The following is a 24,348-nucleotide window of genomic DNA, read 5'->3' on the forward strand; positions in this document are numbered from 1 at the left end:
TTTGGCGAAAAAGTTGTTCATCTGCTTTGTGAATGCATAGGTCGAAGTTAGAACAGTAAGTTACTCTCTGGGAGAATAATTGTAAGAAAAATATATATATGTATAAACAGTATATGTATGTATACATACATACATACACACATACATACATACACACACACACACACATATATATATATATATATATATATATATATATATATATATATATAAAGAATGAATCAACTCCTACAATCGCAACAGTACCGAAAATGAAAATGTATACAAATTTTCCCTACCTAAATGACAACACCTTTTGGAAGAAATTTCTTGCCATATATATATTATATATATATATATATATATATAAATATATTATTATATTTTACTATATATAAAAAATGTTAAAAGTACTTTAAAAGCTATAAATTCTTGACAATATTTTACTCTAAAAAAATGTTAAAAGTAACACGTATAAATGTGACAATGATCTTTCAAAAAAAACAGATAAACCGTAAAAAAAGAATCAGGGAGTGTTATATTGTCCCAATAAAAGGAAGAAAAACTTTTACAGTCGACAAGTCCTTGGGTTCACAATCTGTGCAAAGTACTCCTGAGAATGGGAAGTTCTGAAGAGAGGTGGCGATGTCATAAGAACACAGACAAATGTGGTATTCACAGAAGGCCAGAGACAAGTGACCTTACCAAGTTGAAAAGACTTGATGCCCGTGGAAAACGCCGGGTTATATAACACATGGGGTAAACACCTCATAAAAGAACAGATAAGTTATTTAAAGCTATGGAGGAGCTCCTCTAGAGAAAAACGTACTTTGCCTCGGTATTTTGCCAATGAAGGACACTCTCAAAGTGCTCGTCCTCGGGACGCGACTGAGAAGAAAATTGAGTCTAGAAAGTCATCTGTATGACTACTGTCATTAAACTAGTATGAAACTGATGAGAGGACTTTTTCCAAAGCTAAAGAAAGAAAGAAAAAATTTAAAAAGTTGATCGGATAAGCCAAGTTTAAAAATATAAAAAAAAACTTGATCGGATAAGGTTGATTTTAAGGATATCAAAAAAAGTTGATCGGATAAGCCTGATTTTGAAGATATATACAAGAAAGTTGATCGGATAAGCCTGAGTTTAAAGATATATACATATACATTATATATATACATATATATATATAAATATATATAAATATATATATATATACATATATATAAATATATATATATATATATATATAATATATATATATATATATATATATATATATATATATATATATATATATATATATATATATATATATATATATATATATATATATATATATATAAAACGTTGATCGGATAAGCCTGAGTTTAAAGGTATATAAAAAAGCTGATCGGAGAAGCCTGAGTTTAAAGATATATATAAAAAAAGTTGATAGGAAATGCTTAAGTTTAAAGATATATATATATATATATATATATATAAAAAGTTGATCGGATAAGGTTGAGTTGAAAGATACACAAAGAATTGCCATAAAATAAAATTCCCTCATCGGGAGATGGCATCTTTGCTTTACTGCTGTGCATACGTACGGATACTGATACTAACTTCGCCCAGATAAAGCTCCGAAAATTTCCAAAGTTAAAAGAAATCGGGGTTTTTGAAGGCCCTTCCTTGCTTTACGACGGTCTTTACCTCCTGCGAAAGTAACGCCAAATTCTCTCCTTGGTGGAAACCTTGTGCTGCTGCAGCGGCTTCTCGTAAAAATAAAGAATGAGAGAGAGAGAGAGAGAGAGAGAGAGAGAGAGAGAGAATAGTACAAAACAAGTAAAAAATTCGCCGAAGAAGTACAGCCGCTACAGCGTATAATCAAGGCCACCGAAAATAGATCTATCTTTCAGCGGTCTCGGTATAATGTTGTGTGAGCCGCGGCCCCTGAAACTTTAACCACGGCCCGCTGGTGGCCTGTCCTATTTTGTTGCCAGAAGCACGATTATGGCTAACTTTCTAACTTTAACCTTAAATAAAATATATCTACTTAGGCTAAAGGGCTGCAATTTGGAGGGTGGATGATCAACATACCAATTTGCAGCCCTCTAGCCTCAATACTTTTTAAGATCTGAGGGCGGACGGACAGACAAAGTCGGCACAACAGTTTTCTTTTACAGAAAACTAAAAGGGGGGAGTTATGCAAGCTTATATAGCATTGCTGAATAACGAAAACAATCGGCCTGTTGAAGAAGAAAAACAAGAAGAAAAAGAAAAAAGCAGAAAAGAAGAAAAAAGAAGAAAAACAAGAGGAAGAACACGAAGGAGAAAACATGAAAAGAATAGGAAGAATAAACAAGAACAAGAAGAAAAACAAGAAGAAAAAGAAAAAAACAAGAAGAAGCAGCAGAAAAAGAAGAAAAAAGAAGAAAAACAAGAGGAAGAACACGAAGGAGAAAAACATGAAGAAGAATAGGAAGAGGATAAACAAGAACAAGAAGAAAAACAAGAAGAAAAAGAAAAAAACAAGAAGAAGCAGCAGAAAAAGAAGAAAAAAGAAGAAAAACAAGAGGAAGAACACGAAGGAGAAAAAACATGAAGAAGAATAGGAAGAGGATAAACAAGAACAAGAAGAAAAACAAGAAGAAAAAGAAAAAACACAAGAAGAAGAAGAAAAAAAGAAGAAGAAAAAGAAGAAAAAACAAGAGGAAGAACAAGAAGGAGAAAAACATGAAGAAGAATAGGAAGAGGATAAACAAGAACAAGAAGAAAAACGAGAAGAAGAAGAAAAATAAGAAAAACAAGAAGAAGAAGAAGAAGAAGAAGAAGAAGAAGAAGAAGAAGAAGAAGCAGGGGGAGGGGGAGGGGGAGGAGGAACCGCTCATTTCTCGCGGTAAAAATACAGACAGCGAAAACAATGCATATTGTATTGCAAAATGTGGAGCGCTTTCCTTGCGCGGACTATGATATGTAGCGGGCGATAAGGGATTCCCTCTCCCTGTCTCCTGGGGCTTTATTTCGTTTATTTTATCAGTTATTTTATGCTGAAAGGACGTACAGCAACGTGATGCTCATGGGAACACATGCATTACTGCCTCCTATCAAAGAGAAGACTCTGAATAAAGAGAGAGAGAGAGAGAGAGAGAGAGAGAGAGAGAGAGAGAGAGAGAGAGAGAGAGAGAGAGAGAGAGATGGGGGGTTTAAAATTCACTGACCAGGACAGCTTTCAACGATTTAATCTATGTTTTTAATGTAAAAAAATCCTGTAAAATCCGTGACCAAAATAGTTTTCGTAAAGATCATATCTTGCGTAACTGTAAAATGCAAGGAAAAATTTACTGACACTATTTACATTTACACATAAGAACTGCAATGCTTCGAATTTTGAAAACGAACAAATATGAAACTTCGTAAAATTATTCCTACCTGTAAAAAGAGAAAAAACTAATAATTATTCCTAAACCGTTAGTCTGACTCAAACTAAACTGCTATAGTGACTTAGCTGGTAGGAACACTAAACCGTAAACCAAATGAATTTACAGAGATGCCAAGTAAATCTCTTTCTCCTCTCTACCTTCAGAGAGAGCCTAGTTATGGTATCGAGCGTAAACAGCGTTCCTCGACCCCATAAGCAGCATTACTGCAAAAACCACATTCTTAGGTAAACGGAAGGTGTTTGAAAAAATAATCGCAAATAAACAAGTTCACCGCAAATAAACAAAAAATAAATATACACACTACACGCACAGGGATTCAAATATTTATATATCAACACTACGAAAGAAAGCAAATGTTTGTATTCTTATGTATACGTAACCATATACTAAGTTCTTGGGAAAGAAGTTTGTTTAGGCACAAGGTTGTTTATTCATTCATGATTTTAGTTTTTTGTTTTGTTTTTACTGTGGGTCTATCTAGTTTCTGTTTTTTTTACATTATATGAGTAAAATTAACGTAGGCTCTGAATAATAATAATAATAATAATAATAATAATAATAATAATAATAATAATAATAATAATAATAATAATAATAATCATAAGTCTTGTACATCTTTAGATGTGTAACAGCAGTCGTCTTCCGTGAAAAACTAGGATCAGATCTCTTGTTGTGGCCAATTCTGTAACTCCTGAAGAAATGGTTCTTCGGCGCAAAGAATAAGAATCTTCCCTCGAATTGCTATAAAGGTGTGCCATTTGCATGAAACTTTCCGTTTCCTTCTCGAGATTTGCAAATTTAAGATGACACTGGTTTCTTCTGCCTTCTCTCTGTCCCATATATATATATATATATATATATATATATATATATATATATATATATATATATATATATATATATATATATATATATATATATATAAATAAAATACAAGAGAAGAAAGCATATTATATACATAACGTATAAGTCTGTGGTATTTCCACTAATGATGGGAACACAGTTGACCATATTTGCTCAGTTTTTAACACATACAACATTATTTATTTTGAATTTGCACCCCTTTTCAAGAAAGCACTTCCCATCAATCTCCTCCATATGCACCAGTATATGGGATTATATAAAGCAACTTAATTATTGTCATCTTCCAAGATGTCTGAGAAACCACCGTATTACTTCTTGTAACATTTCTTAATTGTGTCTGCCAAAGTTTGGTCTTCGGACTTAAGAACTAATCTCACTTATGGCTTCATCTTATCCTTTCAAATTCTTTACATCTTATTTTTCATGACATTCCTTGGTGTGGAACACGGTTTGGTCCTGAAAATATTAAACCACCTTTCATGATACGCCATACGCATTCGACAAGACTTTGTACAACTAGTACATATCACGGCAAGCTAAGGAGACCTATGGCAATTCCACATGTTACTTAATATTGTTACCTAATATTACTTTGCCGTTAGGTAAAGGTGCTTCTGGTCAGGTGTTTACATGCTTGGCAACTTTGTTTCACAGGCAACGTTGCCAACAGCTTCTCATTCACTAAACACCGGGATATCACCCGCTACATTGTGGAGATGCCAGATCTCATGAAGACTTCGAATTGTTTTCAGTTGTCCAAATGTGTTTTTCAGGTTTCAGATATTCCATATTTGAATACATAAGACATGGCGTGGTTTTATCCCAACCTATGACAAGTCTATATTTACACTGATGGATCTACGGATGCCCTATGGATTTTTATTTGGGACTAACGCCCGGCCACTGGGGTCAAGAAGGGGTACAGCAACTTTCATACTGTTTACTGCGTTCAGTCAATCTGCTTTCTTTGGATCTTTCAGGAGTCCTTGACAATCCTTTGCTCAAGAATCGATTCAGTCACCACCTGCCCGATTTTCCATTCTCTGAATTAACATAAATTTGCGTATATGGTACTGGACGGTATAGAACGAAGAGATCCTGCAACGAGTCAATATAATGGAATTACCAAGTTCTCTAAACCGACCCCACCCCACCCCTGCATTCCACATCTTATAAATTTTCTTATTTTGAGGTTGGGCGTACCCTATTTTTAGGTCTGAATTAGGTGACTTTTCCACATTGTTGGCCTTATGCAGATAAAAGTGATGTGCCACAGGGTAAGAATGTTTTTAAACAAAATTTACAGCAATCACGAATATAGTTTCGATAAGTGAATATAGTTTATAAATAAGTACTATACCACTAGTATACGTTAAAAGCTTATAATTTTTATACAAGAGTATATCCCATTGTCTTTAGCTCTTCTGTGTCTATACACACACACAAACACATATATATCATTATATATATGTGTGTATTTATAATTCCTTTTCAGAAATCAAGTACAGGCAATATATATACATGAATACCAAACATGTGCATATAAAAACACAAACTTTCACTACGTGAGTGGCAATATCTGATTCAATTACAACCGTCTGTAAAGGAGGAGACGTCTCTCGCCCTCTGCATTTTAGAAAAATTACGTCGACGGTTACCTGCTTCTGAGGAAATACTTCACCCACTGTTGTATGGTTCTTACACGAGGTTATCAGCAGATGCTCAACATATCCAGAATTCAATTTCAGCGTTCAGTCACAGACCTGATCAAAACAAGGATAATCCTGTAGTTCCCAGCAGGGAACTTTCTATTCTCCTGAGCTTTCTATTCTAACATTTTCAGCAGCTAAAGACGACGAAGACCACGTTATCATATTACTAACATCATTATCATTACTACATTCATTATCACTGTTAATACTTATACTCTCTATTGCTAAACAAAAACACATGGCCACTGATTTCGGCTGTGAATGGAATTTGCCTTAAAAAATATATACATTTTTATCCAGTAAAGGGAAGCCAGTACCATAAAAGAGCCCCACCAAATGAAACGCGATCCGTTCAGGCTAACTTTCTTCTTCTTCTTCTTCTTCTTCTTCTTCTTTTACGTGCTTTTTTCCCATTTTTGTATGGGGCAAGCACGATGCCTTCTTTTGAAGGACTTTTTGATTTGGCTTTGGGGTAGACCTGTAGTCTCGATCGGCTGCCCTGCCTGACATCGCTTAGACCCCGATAGCGTATGTTTCATGTATCATACCCGACCCAACGCCCTTTCTTCCCAGCAGCGAGAAGTTGTTGCGCGGGTAGGGCGAGAGTTCGAGACGTGTGAGATGTTTGTTATGTTTTTAGAAGGTGTTGTAGTGGCTTTGTTTTGTGTGTGTATTTAGTCTGTAACACCCATTTGCTTTTTAAGCAAACCTATCCGTTGATTACATATATAATCCCGGGATGTCTACACGGATAGCAAAGTGTCTGCCTCTCTGATCAGTTCAGGCTAACTTTAACCTTAAATAAAATAAAATCTACTCAGGTTAGAGGGCTGCAATTTGGTATGTTTGATGATTGGAGGGTGGATGATCACCATACCAATTTGTAGCCCTCTAGCCTCAGCAGTTTTTAAGATCTGAGGGCGGACGGACACAAAGCCGGCACAATAGTTTTCTTTTACAGATAACTAAAAAGGATGTGCTGACTTTGAGAAAGGATGACAAAGTCGTAAAAACAGTCCCGAGGAAAAGCACCAGTGGTGACCTCTGAGAGGCCCGTATGTTCCCATCAGAAGCAAGATACTTGGTGCTATTTTTTCATAGAAGGATAAAATGAAAGTTATGGAGACGTCTCCCTTGAACGTTGAAATCTTATGGAATTATGTCTACCACCAGTCTTGTTTTGCTCATGCATTTTTACAATAGTATTAATAATCATTTCCTTAACAAGTTACAAAATTGTTTCCAAGAATTATTTAATGTTGGAAGGAATCTTTGACAAAATGAACGGTATTAAGGGCCAACTGTTTACAAGATCCCCCAACCCCCTCATGCTACTCTCTCTCTCTCTCTCTCTGTAACTGTAATATAATATTGCATTACAGTGTTTCCACGTTATGCCATCCACGAATCCTTATAAGCTTTCCCTGAATATCGCCTTGGTTCTCTGTACCCGAAATGTTAACATGGCCATTGATGTAACTGTTATGACAATTATAATAATCTCACATGCCCTTGTTACGCTTCCATTACCATTTCTGTTGACATTCAAGTCACCGATGTAGTTATCATTTCTATTCCCTTGCCCACGACAGGCCGTATGCGTTCCTAATGCATACGTAAGACCAAAATACAAATTCATATATTCCGTATACAAAAGAATACATACACATAATAATGAAACAGCAGTCGCTAACACGTTTTCGTTTAACTACTGAATCAGGGATGACTCTCCTGTACATAACACTTCCACAACAATTTGAGTATCGTCATGCAACTCTAGAGCAGTGCAACATTACAATTACACACTCTGCAAAACTCACGTCTATGCTGCACAGCTTTGAGCTTCCTAAATGCCAATACCTTTCCTTTCCAGAACTTTTGCTTGTTCATCCAACATATACTTCCTCAGTCGCTCTCTCCTACTTCCTAAAACGTCCGCATCATATAAACTCAACAAAACTAACGTCCTCCATTTTCTATACGAGACCGAGCGACCTTTGATAGCCTTTTAGTACATATTCCTTCATGTATCTATTTCATTTTATAAATGGAGTGTTGACCAACATTAGATAAAGGACAGATGCAGGTCCAAAGATGTGTTATATACAAGGAGGGGTCGTGAAATGAGTGTGCAATGGATGGTGTTTTCAGATGACGCAGCGTTAGATGGTCATTGTCAAAGGAAGCTGCAGAGACTGATGAAAAGGTCTGAAACTGTTTGTAGGAGAAAATGGCTGAATGTAATGTTAGCAAGAGTAAAGAAGAAGAGGAATATGAAAGTCAGTACAGATGATGAAAAATTGCTAATGGTTGAATTGCACAAGTATTTTGGAATAACTGTAGATGATGATAGGGGAGGGGGAGAAGTAGTGAGTCACCAAATAGGTGAACCAAGAAAGGTAGCTGGATTTCGGCGAAATGTTTGAAAAAAAAAAGGTGCCTACGGAAGTAAGTGGGTTATAAGAAGTGAATATCAAACCAACTCTCCATCTTAGAAGTGAAGTCCAGCCATTGAATACAAACTACAGGAAAACAGAGAACCTACATTTTCTCCCACAGCACTACTTTATACCTTTATCAAATGGCCATTAGCAACATGTCCACAGGCCCCCCACCCACTCACGCACATACATGTCTATTTTTGAACAGAGTGTCTCCCAGATAAATAATCTACACTTATCCTGCACTTTCTAGGTCTTCCTATCCTTCTCCTTCCTAACACTCTCCTTGTCACTCTATCGTCTTCCTATCTCTCCACAAGACCCAACCATTACAAAACAAACTGATTATTTTGTTCAGTCACATACACTAACCTTTTTACTCTTTCTTGTCTCCATATTTCTCACCCTTCTAATCTTTCTATATCTCATTGCGTGACATGATAAACTAAACAATTTACCTCACCTCTACAAACGCTTTATTGAATTTCTGTAATTCTATGAATTATGCTGAACTAAGTAAAAATAACATTTATTCTCTAAATTCTCTTCCCAAGGAAAAATATGCTTAAGGACTTTACACGACAGGAAACGTATTGATAATTCTGATATACTGAGAACGTTTCGACTGACGATGCTCATTCTTGCTTGAAATAGAATTACTGATGCGATGGTTGCAAACGTGATCATAATGTTAGCAGTGACTCTTGAACCTAAGCTCAATCTGTAATCGAGAAGCAACAAACAACAAAGATAAGGACAGAACAAGGATTCATGAATCAAAACGACAACAATGAACGGAGCGTGGGAGCAAATCACCTAATAATGACTGTGCCCTAAAATCATGGAACGTGAGCTTTGGGTGAACCCAAACTTCCATAGACATCTTTCAAAGTTCTGACCAAACATGACACTCTTGTCGAACTCAGTAATTCTGATCCTGAAGTACAAAGCCCAAGGAAAGTGAAGATTATGGCGTGATAAATTGTGATAGATTTGATAATAGTTACTTCTATATCACCCGACTCCTCTAAAATAAAATTAAACCGAAATTTTAAAAAAATTGGTCATTCCAAGAGTACAGTGGAAAACAGATTAACCAGCATTATAAGAAATCACTTACTGCGGCTTGTCCTGGTAATAAATATATTTAAAAAATAATTTTTGACATTGTTATTAAATACCATGACATCATAATCACATGACAATGAGAAAATGTGGAAATATGGTGATGTTTCCTTCCATAACGGCTCTACGGAAAGATCACATATGTTTTATATTAAGTAATTTCATATACAATTAATGACAAGCAAATTTCTTTAGCTAGTGAACTACAGTAGATGTAAATCTGGAAAACTGAGATACATTCTATTCGTACATCATGCAAAATAAAAAAATAATGATCACAATGATCAAACTTATTGTACTTCTGTTTGCGAGTAATTTTGACTCAACACTACTACACCGTAATGAGAAGTTTACATCCATTCTACATAAAACAATAATATAATCAAATACCGAACTAGGGGGGATAACCGAAAACTAGCAGCTAGAACAACGTGTATATACGGTCTAACAAAACGAGAATCTCTACGGAGGGTTGACTGTATATGTATGCATGTATATATATATATATATATATATATATATATATATATATATATATATATATATATATATATATATATATATATATATATATATGTATGTATAATTGAATCACGAAATTATGGAACGTGATAAATATATAAATAAAAATCCACAGAAGGAAACAGGAAACAATGGAGTGCTGCAAGGCCTTTCGACTTCTTGTCCATTACTTAGCAGACTAAGTAAAGGACAAGAAGTCGAAAGGCCTTGCAGTACTCCATTGTTTCCCTTTCCTTCGTGGATTTTGTCTTTATATATATATATATATACAGTACAATTATATATATACACATACATATACATACACAGAAAAAAAGAGACATATTTCGAAAGTGATCTCACTTACCACGGCTGCCCTGTCCAATTTCTGTCGCGCCTGGGCGTATGCTGTGTCGATGGGGATGAGCGTCTCTCCAGGAAGCTACAGGAGGAGAGAATTGGGGGATAACAAGCCAGGTCATTAGTTCAGGACCAGGGATTGGGTTAGTCCTACAATAACAGGCAACGGCACAGTATTAAACACAGGTGCTGTACTGGACGAGACAGAGAGAGCTGTTAAGCCGAGAAGGTGGTGATATTTCAACAATGACAATGACTACTTAATCTTGCGGCTTTCTTTCCTAAGAAATTAGTTGCCAAATTGTACAAGGAAGGGAACACGATACAGATGGGTTGGGAAATAATTTCAATGTTATTACAAACAAGAAGTCAAGTCTTGTCATTACATAGGAGGACTTTTGCAAAACTTCTCGTTTACTCTACGGAACATCAGAGTGGAAAGAACATCCAGAATAGTCAGTGGAAAAGATGAAAAATGAAACAAAGTCGAAATGTGTAACGTGAAACTCTTATTACTACTAATCAGTGTTCACTCTTCAATTAGACAGTTCTTACGGTTTTGCTACTGTAATGACTACAGCCATTCGTAGTATATGTCTTTTTCATTCACTATATATCACTATATATCTTTACTATCATTAAATACCAACATCATTATCGTTTTATAAGTTACTATACTTATCTGAAATACGAACAGGAATTTGAGTATGGACACACTTCAAATCTATAAGGCGATGATGACTGTACGTATATAATTTTTCCAGATGACCACAAGTCTCCATTACAACCTACATATATACATACATATATTAAAATTTATAGCATCTTGGCAACTGTTGATCTTTTTCATTCTTTAAAGGGGGGGGGATTACTTTCCATCTTCATCTTGTACGCGAAAGAATAAATGTCATATCACTTGAAGAATACAGCATATTGAGGTTTTAGCCTAGTTTCATCTATCTGGACTTTTAAAAATCAACTAGGTTTTCTATATTGCAAAAAAGCAATGCACGGGGCATTTATACCGAAAGTGCATGCCATGAGACGACCAATCGGCGATCAGGAATAAAGATCACCTCCTTTCTCCACATGCAACATGTACCATTCTTTGTAACTGATCTTTACTTGTTGACGCTGCATGCCAGCCTGCAATCCTTATTCTTACTTTCTTCACTAACTCTTCCTAAACTAAAACTTTAATATCAAGTGCTTCTTTCGTTACTCTCGGAAAACACAATACAGCGACAGAGGGCGTACTATAAACTCCTTCATAACCCTTCTTCCGACCAAGTTTAAATTCATCGCATTCTGTTGCGACATCTACTTAGAAAACATAGTTTGAAAATACCATCATTATCATTCCGTGTTTCCAGTCCGGGAGAATTGGAGAACAAATAAACAAATTAATCATGTGTTCTTTTATTTCCATATGACGTAGCATCCGGAGAAATTAGTTTCCTTGTACCTAAGGGGGATCATGACTCAGCAATTTAATTGTCCGTGTCTTATCGCTCTTTTGTGTCAAGATTGGTTTCAAAGAGACCAGCCACTCTGACCTCTTTAGAGGGAACAGCTTGCACGAATGAAATAAACTCCTTTATATTCATATATTCATCTTGTTTGTTCTAGTTAATAGCGTTCATGTCTAAACTTAATGGGCTGTGATGAGAAGTTATGAAATGGCGAATTTCTCTCTCTCTCTCTCTCTCTCTCTCTCTCTCTCTCTCTCTCTCTCTCTCTCTCTCTCTCTCTCTCCATAACAAACACATGTGTTAGATGTTTTGAATATATGGAAAGATAATATTATGAGTGCGTTTCTCATTTTTTGTAGAAGAATGGCAAACGATTCTCTTTGCCTTTCATGATGATCTGGCTTGAATATCTATTTCAGAGTTGATGGACAACGCAATGTCTCACTCACAATTTATGGCACATACGGGAAGAAATTACCTATTCATCTTTAACATTTTTTAGGCATCAATTCATAGGAGTAGACAAGCATCTAAGCAGTTCTGAAAATGTGTTAGGTAGGACGTTATGATGTCAAACTGCTTAGAATTCAGAATGAGAACTGTCTTTCATCTGATCAAATGGTGATGAAGTAATAGTGAATACTTGAAAAAAGTTTCTCCTTCCTGAAAATTCAACACTTTTTGAATAACACAGCTTAAAACTTCTCATTCCCTATTGGTGTAATGCAGCCCAATGTTTTCCAGTGATTGTATCTTTGCTGGCTACTTAAAGTTTAATATATTTAGCGAGAGACCAAATCATCAGAACCATTACAATTTGTATAAGAATACTCAAGCGATTTTCTCTTAAGGCTAGGTAATCACTTGCTGATAGATTCATTATTATTTTTGTTGTATCAGAGCCTGCTATATTTAAACCGCTTACCATACACTTGTATATATATATATATATATATATATATATATATATATATATATATATATATATATAAGTGCCATGCAAATTATAGTTTACGATAATACTAATTCACACTAACAATTCCATTATATTATTCTTTACCACTGACATTCATGTTCAGGCATACAAAAGTATTATTCCAGACATAAAAGTACTTCAAACTAATTAAACTTACCAACTATATATATATATATATATATATATATATATATATATATATATATATATATATATATATATATATATATATGTATATATGTATGTATGTATATACATGTTTGTGTATGTACGTATGTATGCAAAATGGAAATAGAAAGAGAAACAAAAGACATTTTTATGTTTGTGTACTAAAAGACTCATAGCGAGCAGTTAAGAATGTAGCAATGAAGGATAGTGTTACTCCATGTTGATCAAAAATGAAAAACCAACTATATAAAAACTAAATAATGATAAGGGAAATTTTGTAATCCCAAATGATACTCCATTTAATTTAAAAATAAAATCACAGGTATTCTCAACAAAGCTAAATAAGATACTGAGAGGTCATTCACTCGATAACCGGGCCTGACCCTGAGACCCAAAAGATTTCGCCTGCAAACAGAAGGAATCTTCCACCCTCTTTTGAAGGCACCGACAGGACTATTCCTGAACATCAGAGAGCCAGCCAAGAACAGAAATAATAATGAAAGGTCGAAAAACAATGTAAAAAGACAGGAGAAAAGGAAAGGGGAAAGACAGGACTAGCTAAAAAGGGGTAGGATGGAGATGAATGCCCCCTCGAAGTGAATAAACATGAAGACTCTACTGGTTAGCAGTCACTTAGGGTTCCCTAAAATCCGAGGGAATGCCACGCTCCCCAACCCTTCCTGCGAACTATAGCTTCTCGCAGATATCTCGCAATGAATGTCTGCTGGATTCACATCTAAACAATAAGATGATCCTTTTCTTATTACGGCCAGAAGGGATCCCAGCTTATTGTCATGCCACACCAGGGCATTCTATCTCCTCCCACTAAGGGAACGGAGACTGGAAATTCTAGACTTTCGTACTCTCCTCCAGCAGAAGAAGGTTTCCCGGGGACTTTCATATTCCCGAAAATATGAATTACTGCACAACCCAATTATTTTGAAGATACGCTTTTCATAATCTTCTACTTTCTTCTCCCAAGAATGAAGCGTCCTCCCGAAATGGCCCACCCCCTTTACCGTGATATAAAAGGAAATAAAAATTATATCTGATTTGGTTTTTCTTTTATGAAACAGTAAATTTTCTCTCCAGACACAGCGGTGTTGTAATCTAAAGGAGCGGGGGAAAAGGAACTCGGCGCTTTTTATAAATCAAGCGGAGAAAAGAATTAAGGATGAAACATAATTAAATGACTCGAACCTTTTGGAAAAAATCCTCTCTCGCATATACAGCGGGGGATTTTTCAGAAGATGTATACTTTCATTACGTCGAAATGAACAGCGCTGTAAAGTACATGACTCTCCAGTTCTCCTTTCCCCCAGAAATGGAAGATTTTATATCATGCATTATTAGTTCTTCAGGTTCTGAATATAAGATTTACAGGGGCATTTCAGTCTGCCATAGAGAATCTTTGACTCGATATCTTAAAGTGGTATGAGAGAGAGAGAGAGAGAGAGAGAGAGAGAGAGAGAGAGAGAGAGAGAGAGAGAGAGAGAGAGAATTTCGTGCAGCTTTCACTGAAAATTTTGATATAAGTGTAAGCCAATATTTAAACCTTACAAGGTAATGATAGTTTACAGGAAGGTTTAAATAAGTTTTAGTCTTCGGAGAACAACATTGTGATACTATACAGTACATAATAAGTAGGCCTAAAAGTTTAAGGCGTAAGTAAAAGGTGGTAATTACCGTTTACTATTAAGTAAAACGGCGCCCCGATGCGAAAGTCAAAAGCTTTAAATAACAAGTTTGGAAACAAATTGGTATTGAAGTTCAATAAGACTGGTGAAAAAGTAAAATAAAATAAAGTATGGATTTCAATAAGAAACAGCACAGGCTTGAAGATTTTGCAATGTGAACCGGGAATTACAATGCACTTGCTAAATTTAAACCAACAGACAGTATTCTTAAACACCCACTCCCCCAACCCATCCAGAGCACACAAGCTTCTGACGTAATAAAATGTACACTCTCAGGTTCGAAGTAAACAAGACACTAGGCAGACAGCGAGGGAAGTTCGAGTGATAACAACAACAACAACAACACACGAGCTTCATTTATTTGATTCTGAGACTTCTGTTTAATAAGAATATGTTAGATCACATGGCAGGAGCGCCAGCGATATCCTAGTAAACAACCCGAAGAAAGGGGGAGGGGGCGTTATAAAAAGATATAGGGCTGAGTCCTATGATTCCAAACGCACGAGTTTACCCAGAAGTAATTTGTGTAGTATATGCATTAATCTTTCTTTATGTATATTTCAAAGGAGAATCCGCAGCCTCCCCATCTTCTCAAAAATCCATAATGAGTGCATAATGACCCACATATGTATATGATAGTTCGTGGCAAAGATAACCTCCTTCCTTCGGGATTCAAACTGTTGAACACTGAAGCAGTATAACGAAGCTTAGTGCATTCCGCTACAGAGGGAATAAAAGAGGGGGAACCAGATATGCAAGGACATGTGCATAGTATCATAGTGGTGACATGAATCTCTTATTATGATCATGAGTCATATATCATCCAGCGAACAGCATCGTTGGACATATCTGTTCAAGTGGGAAGTTTTCTGTTTAATACAACATGATCTCTAAGTTAGAGAAACGACTCAACAGTTTTTCTTGTCGCTATCAATGTTCATCCATAATGGTTTATATTTCTAATAACCATATCACAATATTTACTGAAAAAGCTCTTATCAAAGGGTCACCAGTGCAACCCTTCAATATTAGCAAGTTCATGGACATTACAGTCATATAACTATAAAAACAATAATGTTCTATTCAAATGTGGTCGTCATTGTCGCCAGATTTATAACTTTGTCGAAAAAAGGTTGGGATATGACAACAGCAGGGTATTTAGTTATCGTTCCACGCAAATAAACCTGGGGAAACGAAAATAAATTGACGCACTGGTTTTCGGAGCCCAAATATTGTTTCTCGATATTGGAGATTATGAAGGGTTTAGTAACTGTAGATATAATTTGAAAGCTATGGACGGGCCGTAAGTGCCCTTCTACTATGTTTTATGTATAAAAGAAACAGCGTCCATTTTCCGTCTGGTTTCCCATATGAATGATGTATGGGCTGTATGCAGCCCTATTTAGAGGGGTGTATGGATTAAAGACAGCTACCTTTTTCATTCCAACTAGATGTATGTTTGACAACTGATTTTGGATTGGTAAGACAACGGACCCTATCTTCATACACATCCCAGTCACAGGATGCGTCAAAAATAATAATAATAATAATAATAATAATAATAATAATAATAATAATAATAATAATAATAATAATAATAATAATAACAAATTAATTACTTGATTTGGGAGAGTTTCGGCGTTGCACTGAAGCTCTTTCACAAAGATGCTGTGATTGCCTCCAATGGTATTTACGTCACCTGACAATTAATTATTATTCAGATAAAAATCCTCTTTATTTAGCACACCTGTGGTATACCCTTCTGACAGGGCCGATCATTTGCCTTCTTGTCATATACTACAGCCAGAACTACTGTCCGCAAAGACTGCGATTTGGAGGCTTAGGGTTCCAAATGAATTTTGATGTAGTTCATTGGACAATGTGTAGATCACTTTTCCATCACAGTTTTCCGTTTATCATATATACACCAAACTTTTCCATCATCTGCATCATAAAAAGGTAGATAAGCTCCAAAATCGAAGGGAACGAGTGAGAGGAACAGATCATAACAAAGTGTTATTTTTCATGTGATAAAAAAAAAAAAAATCCATGACGAGGTACTATTTAATTTTCAAAAAGAGTTATGTCCACAAATGAGTGTTAACTAACTCATGTAAACAGTAATAATTCCAACATTAATTCTAAATTCTTCATTCCTTTCACTACTTCCCAATAAAAAAAAAAGTCTCATATTTCCCATTTTCCCCTGTTCCACGTATCTTATGTTCTACAATTCCATCTTGATATAATCTACAATACCTTTGGGTTTGCCAATTAATTGTAAACTTTTACAGTATAACTGATGCTGTGCTATTGTTATAAATCGACTCTTCTATGATTTTCAAACTACTATTTCTAAGCTATTCTTACCTTCTGCATCTTCCTCCTATCGATTACTATCCATTTCACTAGACTTTTCTTTGCACCAACCTTCCTAATTCTATAAAAGTATCTTTCTTCCACCTATTCCATTCTCCTTTAAAGTACTCCTAGTTAATTTGATTAATTTTTAGTCACATCCTCTTTAATAACCACTCCCTCTCCCTTTCACGATCCTGTATTCTTCTACCTATTGTTCCTCGTTCTCAGACATCCACCTAAAATTCTTCTCGCTTCCCCTTTCCCAATCCTTTATCATCTATTTATCTCTGTGCCACACTCGGCATCAGTGACCTCTGTTGTGATGATGTCAGAGAACTCTCAATAATTAATCTATTAATTAAACTCTGTGTCACTTGTATTAAAGATCACTGCTCCAATCAGCAGTGCTGGTAACGCTTTGCTTTTCCTGCTTTATTTTTGCCCATTAATATTCTACCGCAGTATTCTGCTCTCGCTGCATATATTTGGCTTTTTTTATGCTTTCCTGTAATTTTTTGCGACTTGAATCAGTTTTTGTTATCTGCAATCATTTGTTGTTTTCCACTATTTTTATTTCTTTTATCTCCTCTACGTTGTAATCGATGCTGTGTGTTTCGATTTATTTGCAATTCATACTTCATATATTTTTTATATTTTTGATCTGTTACCTCTACATCTTTGCGCAGCAGCAGACCATCGCATGAGGAAAAAAAAGTTTAACGAAGTTTAGCTTGTGTTAAACATTAGTTTAACGAAATGTTAAACTCATGTTTAATGTCCTCTTACGAGATCCTGCTCCTTTATACTCTTTATTTCCCAGGTTTATGCCACTCGTTATTGTTCATTCTTTTGCTGGTCCATTTTCTCAATCTAATTTAGGACAGTCCTCCTTGTTGACTTCTGTGATTGCATATCCGAAGTCCAAAAGCATCCTTGAATACTCCATTATTCTTGTTAAGTCTTCTCTTTTCTTTTTCTTTTAACCTCTTTTATTACAGCACTGATATATGAAGATGTTATCTACGACCCTTTCACCTTTCGTCTTGATTCCATTCAGCGTTATTTATTTTTGTGTGCCTCTGTTTCCTACTTCATTACAGATAAATATTTTGTAAGAAATGTATGCTCGGGAATTTTGGGCTTTTTGTCTCAGATTTTTTGTTTTGGATTTCTACCAGCTGCTTGGTTTGGTTGTTACCCGCACTTATTTATGCAGGCATAATGTTATAAAAGCCGTAAGGTATTCTCTTGGTTGCTCAACACCTTACACAGGCCTGGCTTCATATTTCTGCAGCAGCTTTTCTGTCCTTTAATATTTGCTAGATTTTTTTTCATTCTTTCTTCGTCCATTAAGGATTTATTCATAGATCTGATTGTGTTGCGATTCTCTACTGACGCCGCAAATTCCATATGTTTTCTCTGCTCTCCCGGATACTACAGTATGTATATCAATTTTCGTGCTCTTGATTTGTATTTTCTTAACTGTTCTCTTGTTTCCTGATGTGTTGGTTTCCTCCTTTCTCCATCTCTTATATAGGTTTCTTACCCATTTTCCCTTTCCTGCAAACATTTGCCAAAGTTTATCTCCTCATTTATTTATTACTCGTGATCCCGAAAATTAGAGAAGTGAAGTAATAGCAAAGCGCCCAGTCGCAATGAAGTACAGCAGCTGAACACCTGAGTGAGTGTATGTAACTGGAACAAGAAGTTCAGAAAACACAAGAGGCGATCACTTTACTTTCGATGTCTCAAACGACAGTAGAATGGAAATAAACCTGTGTATGGGAAAAATGGAAGTGTATTGGGAATGAACAGTGTGTGTGTGTGTGTGTGTGTGTGTGTGTGTGTGTGTGTGTGTGTGCAGGTGATGTATTTTAGTGATGATGACCAGTCATTCAAGACTAAATAAAACACTAAACCTGACAAAGAGCAAACAATCATTTTACGTAAATACGAAATATGAAAGAGAACTGAAAAAAAAAAACAGCCAGTCTTTAACCAAGAAACGATAATATGAGGATGAGAAAATAAAACACGGCGTCTGGGATGACCAAAAAAATCTCTAGAGCGTAAAAATATGTCATTTTCGAGTAGATTTAACACGGGATTTTTGAGTTACGATAACCGAACACCGTAATGAGAAAAATGTTTACTGCTTATGAGGACGATAGGATGTCGCTTTTAAGATCCAAGTCCTCTTGCTAATAAGGCTGATAGTATTCTTGTGGTTTGTCGCCAAGAATATGTTCTCATAATATAATCTTGAGAGTATGTCATAAGTTTCATTAAAACAGCTTCTTCTTTCTCTGCATCTTCTCCCACTTCTATGTGGGGTCGATATTTCTGACAGCTTTCCTACACCTGTTTCATTAAAACAGCATTGGTCCCGTAATGAGGATCATCATTAAAAGTAAACAATCTTAAGGAAGCATTACTGCTTTTAGTGTTGACAGTTCGACCTCAATCGCCGTGATACGAGAGGAATAAAAATCGTTAAGTTAGTAGAAGCAGAGAACTGTAATGACGACAAACCGACTTTTAAAACCCATCCAGCGCGAGAGGCTGGGACAGTTGACGGAAAGAAACGGAGGCATCGGGTCTGCGATGATGACTGTTTGCGAAAGGAGAGATGGGAAGCTCAAGAGACTTGTTCAGGAACAGGACATTTTGGGGATGGACCGCTTTCTTGCGGGCATGGGAAGGTGATATGCAGAGCATTTATTGCCAGAATAAAGTGATGCGGGTGGACGAATACTTTTAGAACATTTATCACGTAACGTTTTCTTAAGCATCTTCGGGGATTCATTCTCTTCGGGAGTTATCGCTTTATTTCATATAAACGTTTCTGCAAATGATAACTGACAAACTTGATCTCAGATTTGTGACTTTCGTTTTTCCAACTAAATTTCGATAATTAATTCTGAGCTTTAAAAAAATACAATTAAATAATTTCGGGCAGTTTGTTAAGCTTAAGAGATGGATTTCATCTCCCATATATTTGAAATTAAATTCCATGCTTAACTTTCATTTAATAAAGTTTATTTCTAGAGCTAAGAATATTTCACTTTCCATTTCAGAGAATCAATTCTATAAATAAGAAGAAATACAGAAAAGCTATAAAAACTGAGTCTCCCGGCTCTCTGGAAGGTTTATAACAACAATGATAACAGAAAAGTAAAAACACAAAAAAACTTGGGGATAATGAACGCAAAAATCTCAGTCCCCGGAAAACGAAAGCAGGAAGGAGAACTAATGTTTTAAAAAAACGGCGCACCAATGAAAACAAAAACCGAGAAAATGGTAATGAAACAAAACAATCCCGAGAACTTCGCTCGGCACGAAGAATCAGCAATTCGGCAGCGGCGGCGGCGGCAGGGAAGGCACACGACGCCTCCGAAGAAACATCGATTCCGAACATTATGTTTGCGAGAGAGAGAGAGAGAGAGAGAGAGAGAGAGAGAGAGAGAGAGAGAGGAAAAGAAATCTTTATCACTATGACCCACCTACACCCACACACACAAACAAACACACTTGGTTTCAAATTTAAGGACGGCGTGAAATAAGCAATTCTTATCAGTATTTAGAAGCCCTTATGATATCAAAGCAATATGGAGACCCAAGTATTCGTTAAATCATTATGCGAATGTAAAACTAATTTGAATAACACTTAGGAGTAATTCCAGTCTAATTACAAGATTGAAAGCATGGTGCTTGCCATGAGGAATCTAACAGGAGTTCACCATCTACGATCTGATAATGATATACGTATACTCTCACACATAACGTACATTAAAGTCCACATACGCATCTACAAACAGTATTCACGCATGTGCAAAGATCAACCAAATTAAAAGGGCCGAAAAAATTAATTCTGTATTCTTATATATATTCAACTTACAAAGGGCTTTGAGCGGGCCAAGAAGCCCTGGAAAAAAATTATAAAAGTAAAAGAAACATTTCCATATATTTGACTGTTATGCAAATAGGTTGAAACACTTAACCCAACTTTTGTCTTTTTTCCCCTAAGGGATGGAGCCGGTGTTTTCTTTCCTCTCTCTCTCTCTCTCTCTCCTTTATATTAAAATACTGTTAGCATTTCTTCAGAAAAATAATTCTTTTATTGGTATTCATTTTATACCAATTAACGAAACCTTTTCCTTCAATTTATGAGTTTGACCGCTGTGGCCATTTTTCAATTCATTCTCTATTCCTCCCACATATTTTGGCTCTCTACTTATTTTCTGCACGATCGTCAGTATCTCTTCTAAATATGCTATAACTACTACTTCTAAAGAATTTCCCTCTGCCAATTCTTTGCATACAAAGAAATTTAGTGTAGAAATACTCTAGTTTGAAACCTACCATCGTTACAAAAATTTTTTTCCCAGAGTCTGAGAACAATTTCGGTTGTATAGTATTTCAAATAAAGATCTTGGACATTCCTTAATTAATGATAATTCCAATTTCACTAATATACTTCTCAATCTACTGGGAAGAATTTATGTTTAACATCAAGGGTTGATCATATGAGTAACGTAACCCCTTTTGACTTATTTTCAAGACATTACTGTTCTGAATTTCATGACGTACGAAGAGTTTTTAAGGTATATCTGGAACATTATTAATAATTAATATAGAGATAAAGACCTTGGACTTGTGGGTTAATAAACAATATTCTTATCTTTTGTCGACTGAAAAACAACCGACTTTTATGACAGATTTCTTTTAACGCTGGAGGCCTTGTCTAAGCTCTATAATCCTTTATAATGCTCCGAAATAAGGAAAAATAAACTAAAAACTGTAGAAAAAAGGGAATAAATAGGAAAATAAAAATGCATCTTTATTTCATTCGGATATTTGTCTAGCACAGAAAAGTGCGCAAACAAACACACGTAATATGAGGGGGAAAGGCAATAAATATGAAATTCATATTCATAACGTTTGATCAAACGGAGTTTTATATTATTAAAAGTCTACTATTTACTTGCAACGCCGAAGCGTTCGCTAATTTACAGAGTCATTTACGAACTGTGATTTTTTTTTTATCTGGATTGGAAGATCGATGAGGGATTCGACGCATTTTTCATAACTCTCTCCTTATGGCCTTCGAAACTGACGCAATCTCTCAATATAGACACTTCGAGAACCAACATTTCTCTCCGAATGTATAATTTCATATAAGCAACATAAACACAACACCTGCCATGAGACACTATCTTTAAAGCTGAGAGAGAGAGAGAGAGAGAGAGAGAGAGAGAGAGAGAGAGAGAGAGAGAGAGAGAGAGAGAGCTATTGCAGACATGTCTTTTGAAAATCAACCCTCGAGATTGCTTCTAGCTTAACAGCGTGATCATTGTAACCGAGAGTATTATTGTGGAAGACAGTATTGTGTCTCGGTGTTGCAATAGTGAAAAGGCATATGCGGTGGTGTTTCTAATTCCAGTACCGCATTGTGCCAAGCAGTTTAAGCAGTTTACGTCTGGAGTTGCGCGCACGTGTGCCGGCACAAATGTGGATATTTTTCTTTATTTACATCTATATTTAACGGATTTCATCTTCAGATGCAATGTATGTGTAAAAAGCATAACTTTCCTCAGACAGTCATTCGTTTACTCAAAGATTTTTGCAAATGAAAGTAAATGCAGATTGTCTCTCATAGGCCATATGTAGCAAAGGTGTTGGTGCCTTCTTCTTGGAGCTTCGCGCGCGTTGGATCGAATCCTGCCACGGAAAGTGAATGGAATGGAATATAAAATTTAGGCCAAAGGTCAAGAACTGAGACCTACGAGGTCATTTAGCGCCGAAAAGGAAATTGAGAGTAAAGGAGGTTTTAAAGGTGTAACAGGAGGAAAACCTCGCAGTTGCACTAGGAAACAAATGTTAGGAGAGGTTGGAAATTAAGTTGGAAGACAGAGTATATGAAGAGAGGTACAGTAAAAGGAATGAAAGGGGCTGCAGCTGGGGGCCGTAGGGACTCTGCATTATACCTTAAAATAACGTCTCCAGTGCACCACGTGTAGTGCACTGACGACACTACCCCTCTACGGGGTGCCACGGAAGGTGAAAGAATCTATGTTTATTTCTTACTAGCACTAAGACTTTCAGTGATAGGTATATCCAAAGAAAGAGGAAGGAGGATGAAATGTTAAGAGGCCATTGTATTTATCAAAAATACATATGTATCTGGTAAAAGTGACCAGCTGATTATACAGGTTAAATTCAGACTCCTCCTAATGGGAAAACTATCGCCAATTGGATAAATAACTAAGTATACCTTAGTTTTACCAGACCACTGAACTGATTAACAGCTCTCCTAGGGCTGGCCCGAAGGATTAGACTTATTTTACGTGGCTAAGAACCAATTGGTTACTTAGCAACGGGACCTACAGCTTATTGTGGAATCCGAACCACATTATAGCGAGAAATGAATTTCTATCACCAGAAATAAATTCCTCTAACTCTTCATCAGCCGGCCGCGGGAATTGAACTCCGGCCCATCGAGTGACAGTCTGAAGCTCAACCGACTCGGCCAACCAAGGCCAATTGGATAAAACGTTACCACTATACAACTCAAAGTGTACAGACGGTCAATTAACGTTACGCGATCAAACTTCTGGCATGTTGGCAATAGTCAGTTACACATGTTTACTGACATCATATCTATTTATGCCGTTAGTAGCTTCAAGATGAAATGGCAATTCTGCAAAAACTTATTAAAATACTTTTCTTCAGATACTTTCCTATCACTGGAAAGTTTACATACTCCGTCGTAGGAAGGGAACTAATGAAAGTCTCACTTTATAGCACTTTTCAACAAACAATAGCAGTCTTTTTAGATAACCAAGATAACCAAGCACAGATGTTGTGAGTCTGAAGAGAACACTACTGTATTTCCCATTCAGTCCCTACTAGCCTACTATTCAGAGATAGTCCCGTGACTGGATTAAACAGTATTATGCTAGTTCCCTCGACAGAGATAGTGACCAGAAAGCTCCTTGTCTCTCCGTATCAGTCACTGTAAGCTTTTCCTCGATTCTAAATCGATTTACTAAATTTATATGATCCTGCTCAGGTATTAAGAACATCAAATATTTTTCCATCTAAACCACATCGCTGACATTTTCGCATGTCTTGAGAAACTAACGCAGTGGTGTTTCCTGCCCAATTGTTGTAACAGTTTCCACGTTAAGGAACCAGGCCACAGGACCCAATGAGTACCAATAGCTCGAAAAAACAAAAGAAAATGAAAAATTTTCTGATATGTTCTTGA

The 24,348-nt window shown here is 36.0% G+C and overlaps 1 protein-coding gene across 5 annotated transcripts in view; it reads right to left on the reverse strand.

Moving 5' to 3' along the window:
- LOC136856463 (RING finger protein 207-like) overlaps positions 1-24,348 on the reverse strand; it is a 475,485-nt gene that overhangs the window by 61,259 nt on the left and 389,878 nt on the right. For 3 of the 5 annotated variants that reach the window (XM_067134345.1, XM_067134335.1, XM_067134340.1), the window contains one exon: positions 10,412-10,486. The exons of the other annotated variants lie outside the window; for them this stretch is intronic. In XM_067134345.1, coding sequence (XP_066990446.1) covers positions 10,412-10,486 — 75 coding nt within the window. The remainder of the gene's footprint in view (positions 1-10,411; positions 10,487-24,348) is intronic. 5 annotated transcript variants of the gene reach the window in all.

Source organism: Macrobrachium rosenbergii, chromosome 3 (assembly GCF_040412425.1).
Source record: "Macrobrachium rosenbergii isolate ZJJX-2024 chromosome 3, ASM4041242v1, whole genome shotgun sequence".
NCBI classification, from domain to species: Eukaryota; Metazoa; Arthropoda; class Malacostraca; order Decapoda; family Palaemonidae; genus Macrobrachium; species Macrobrachium rosenbergii.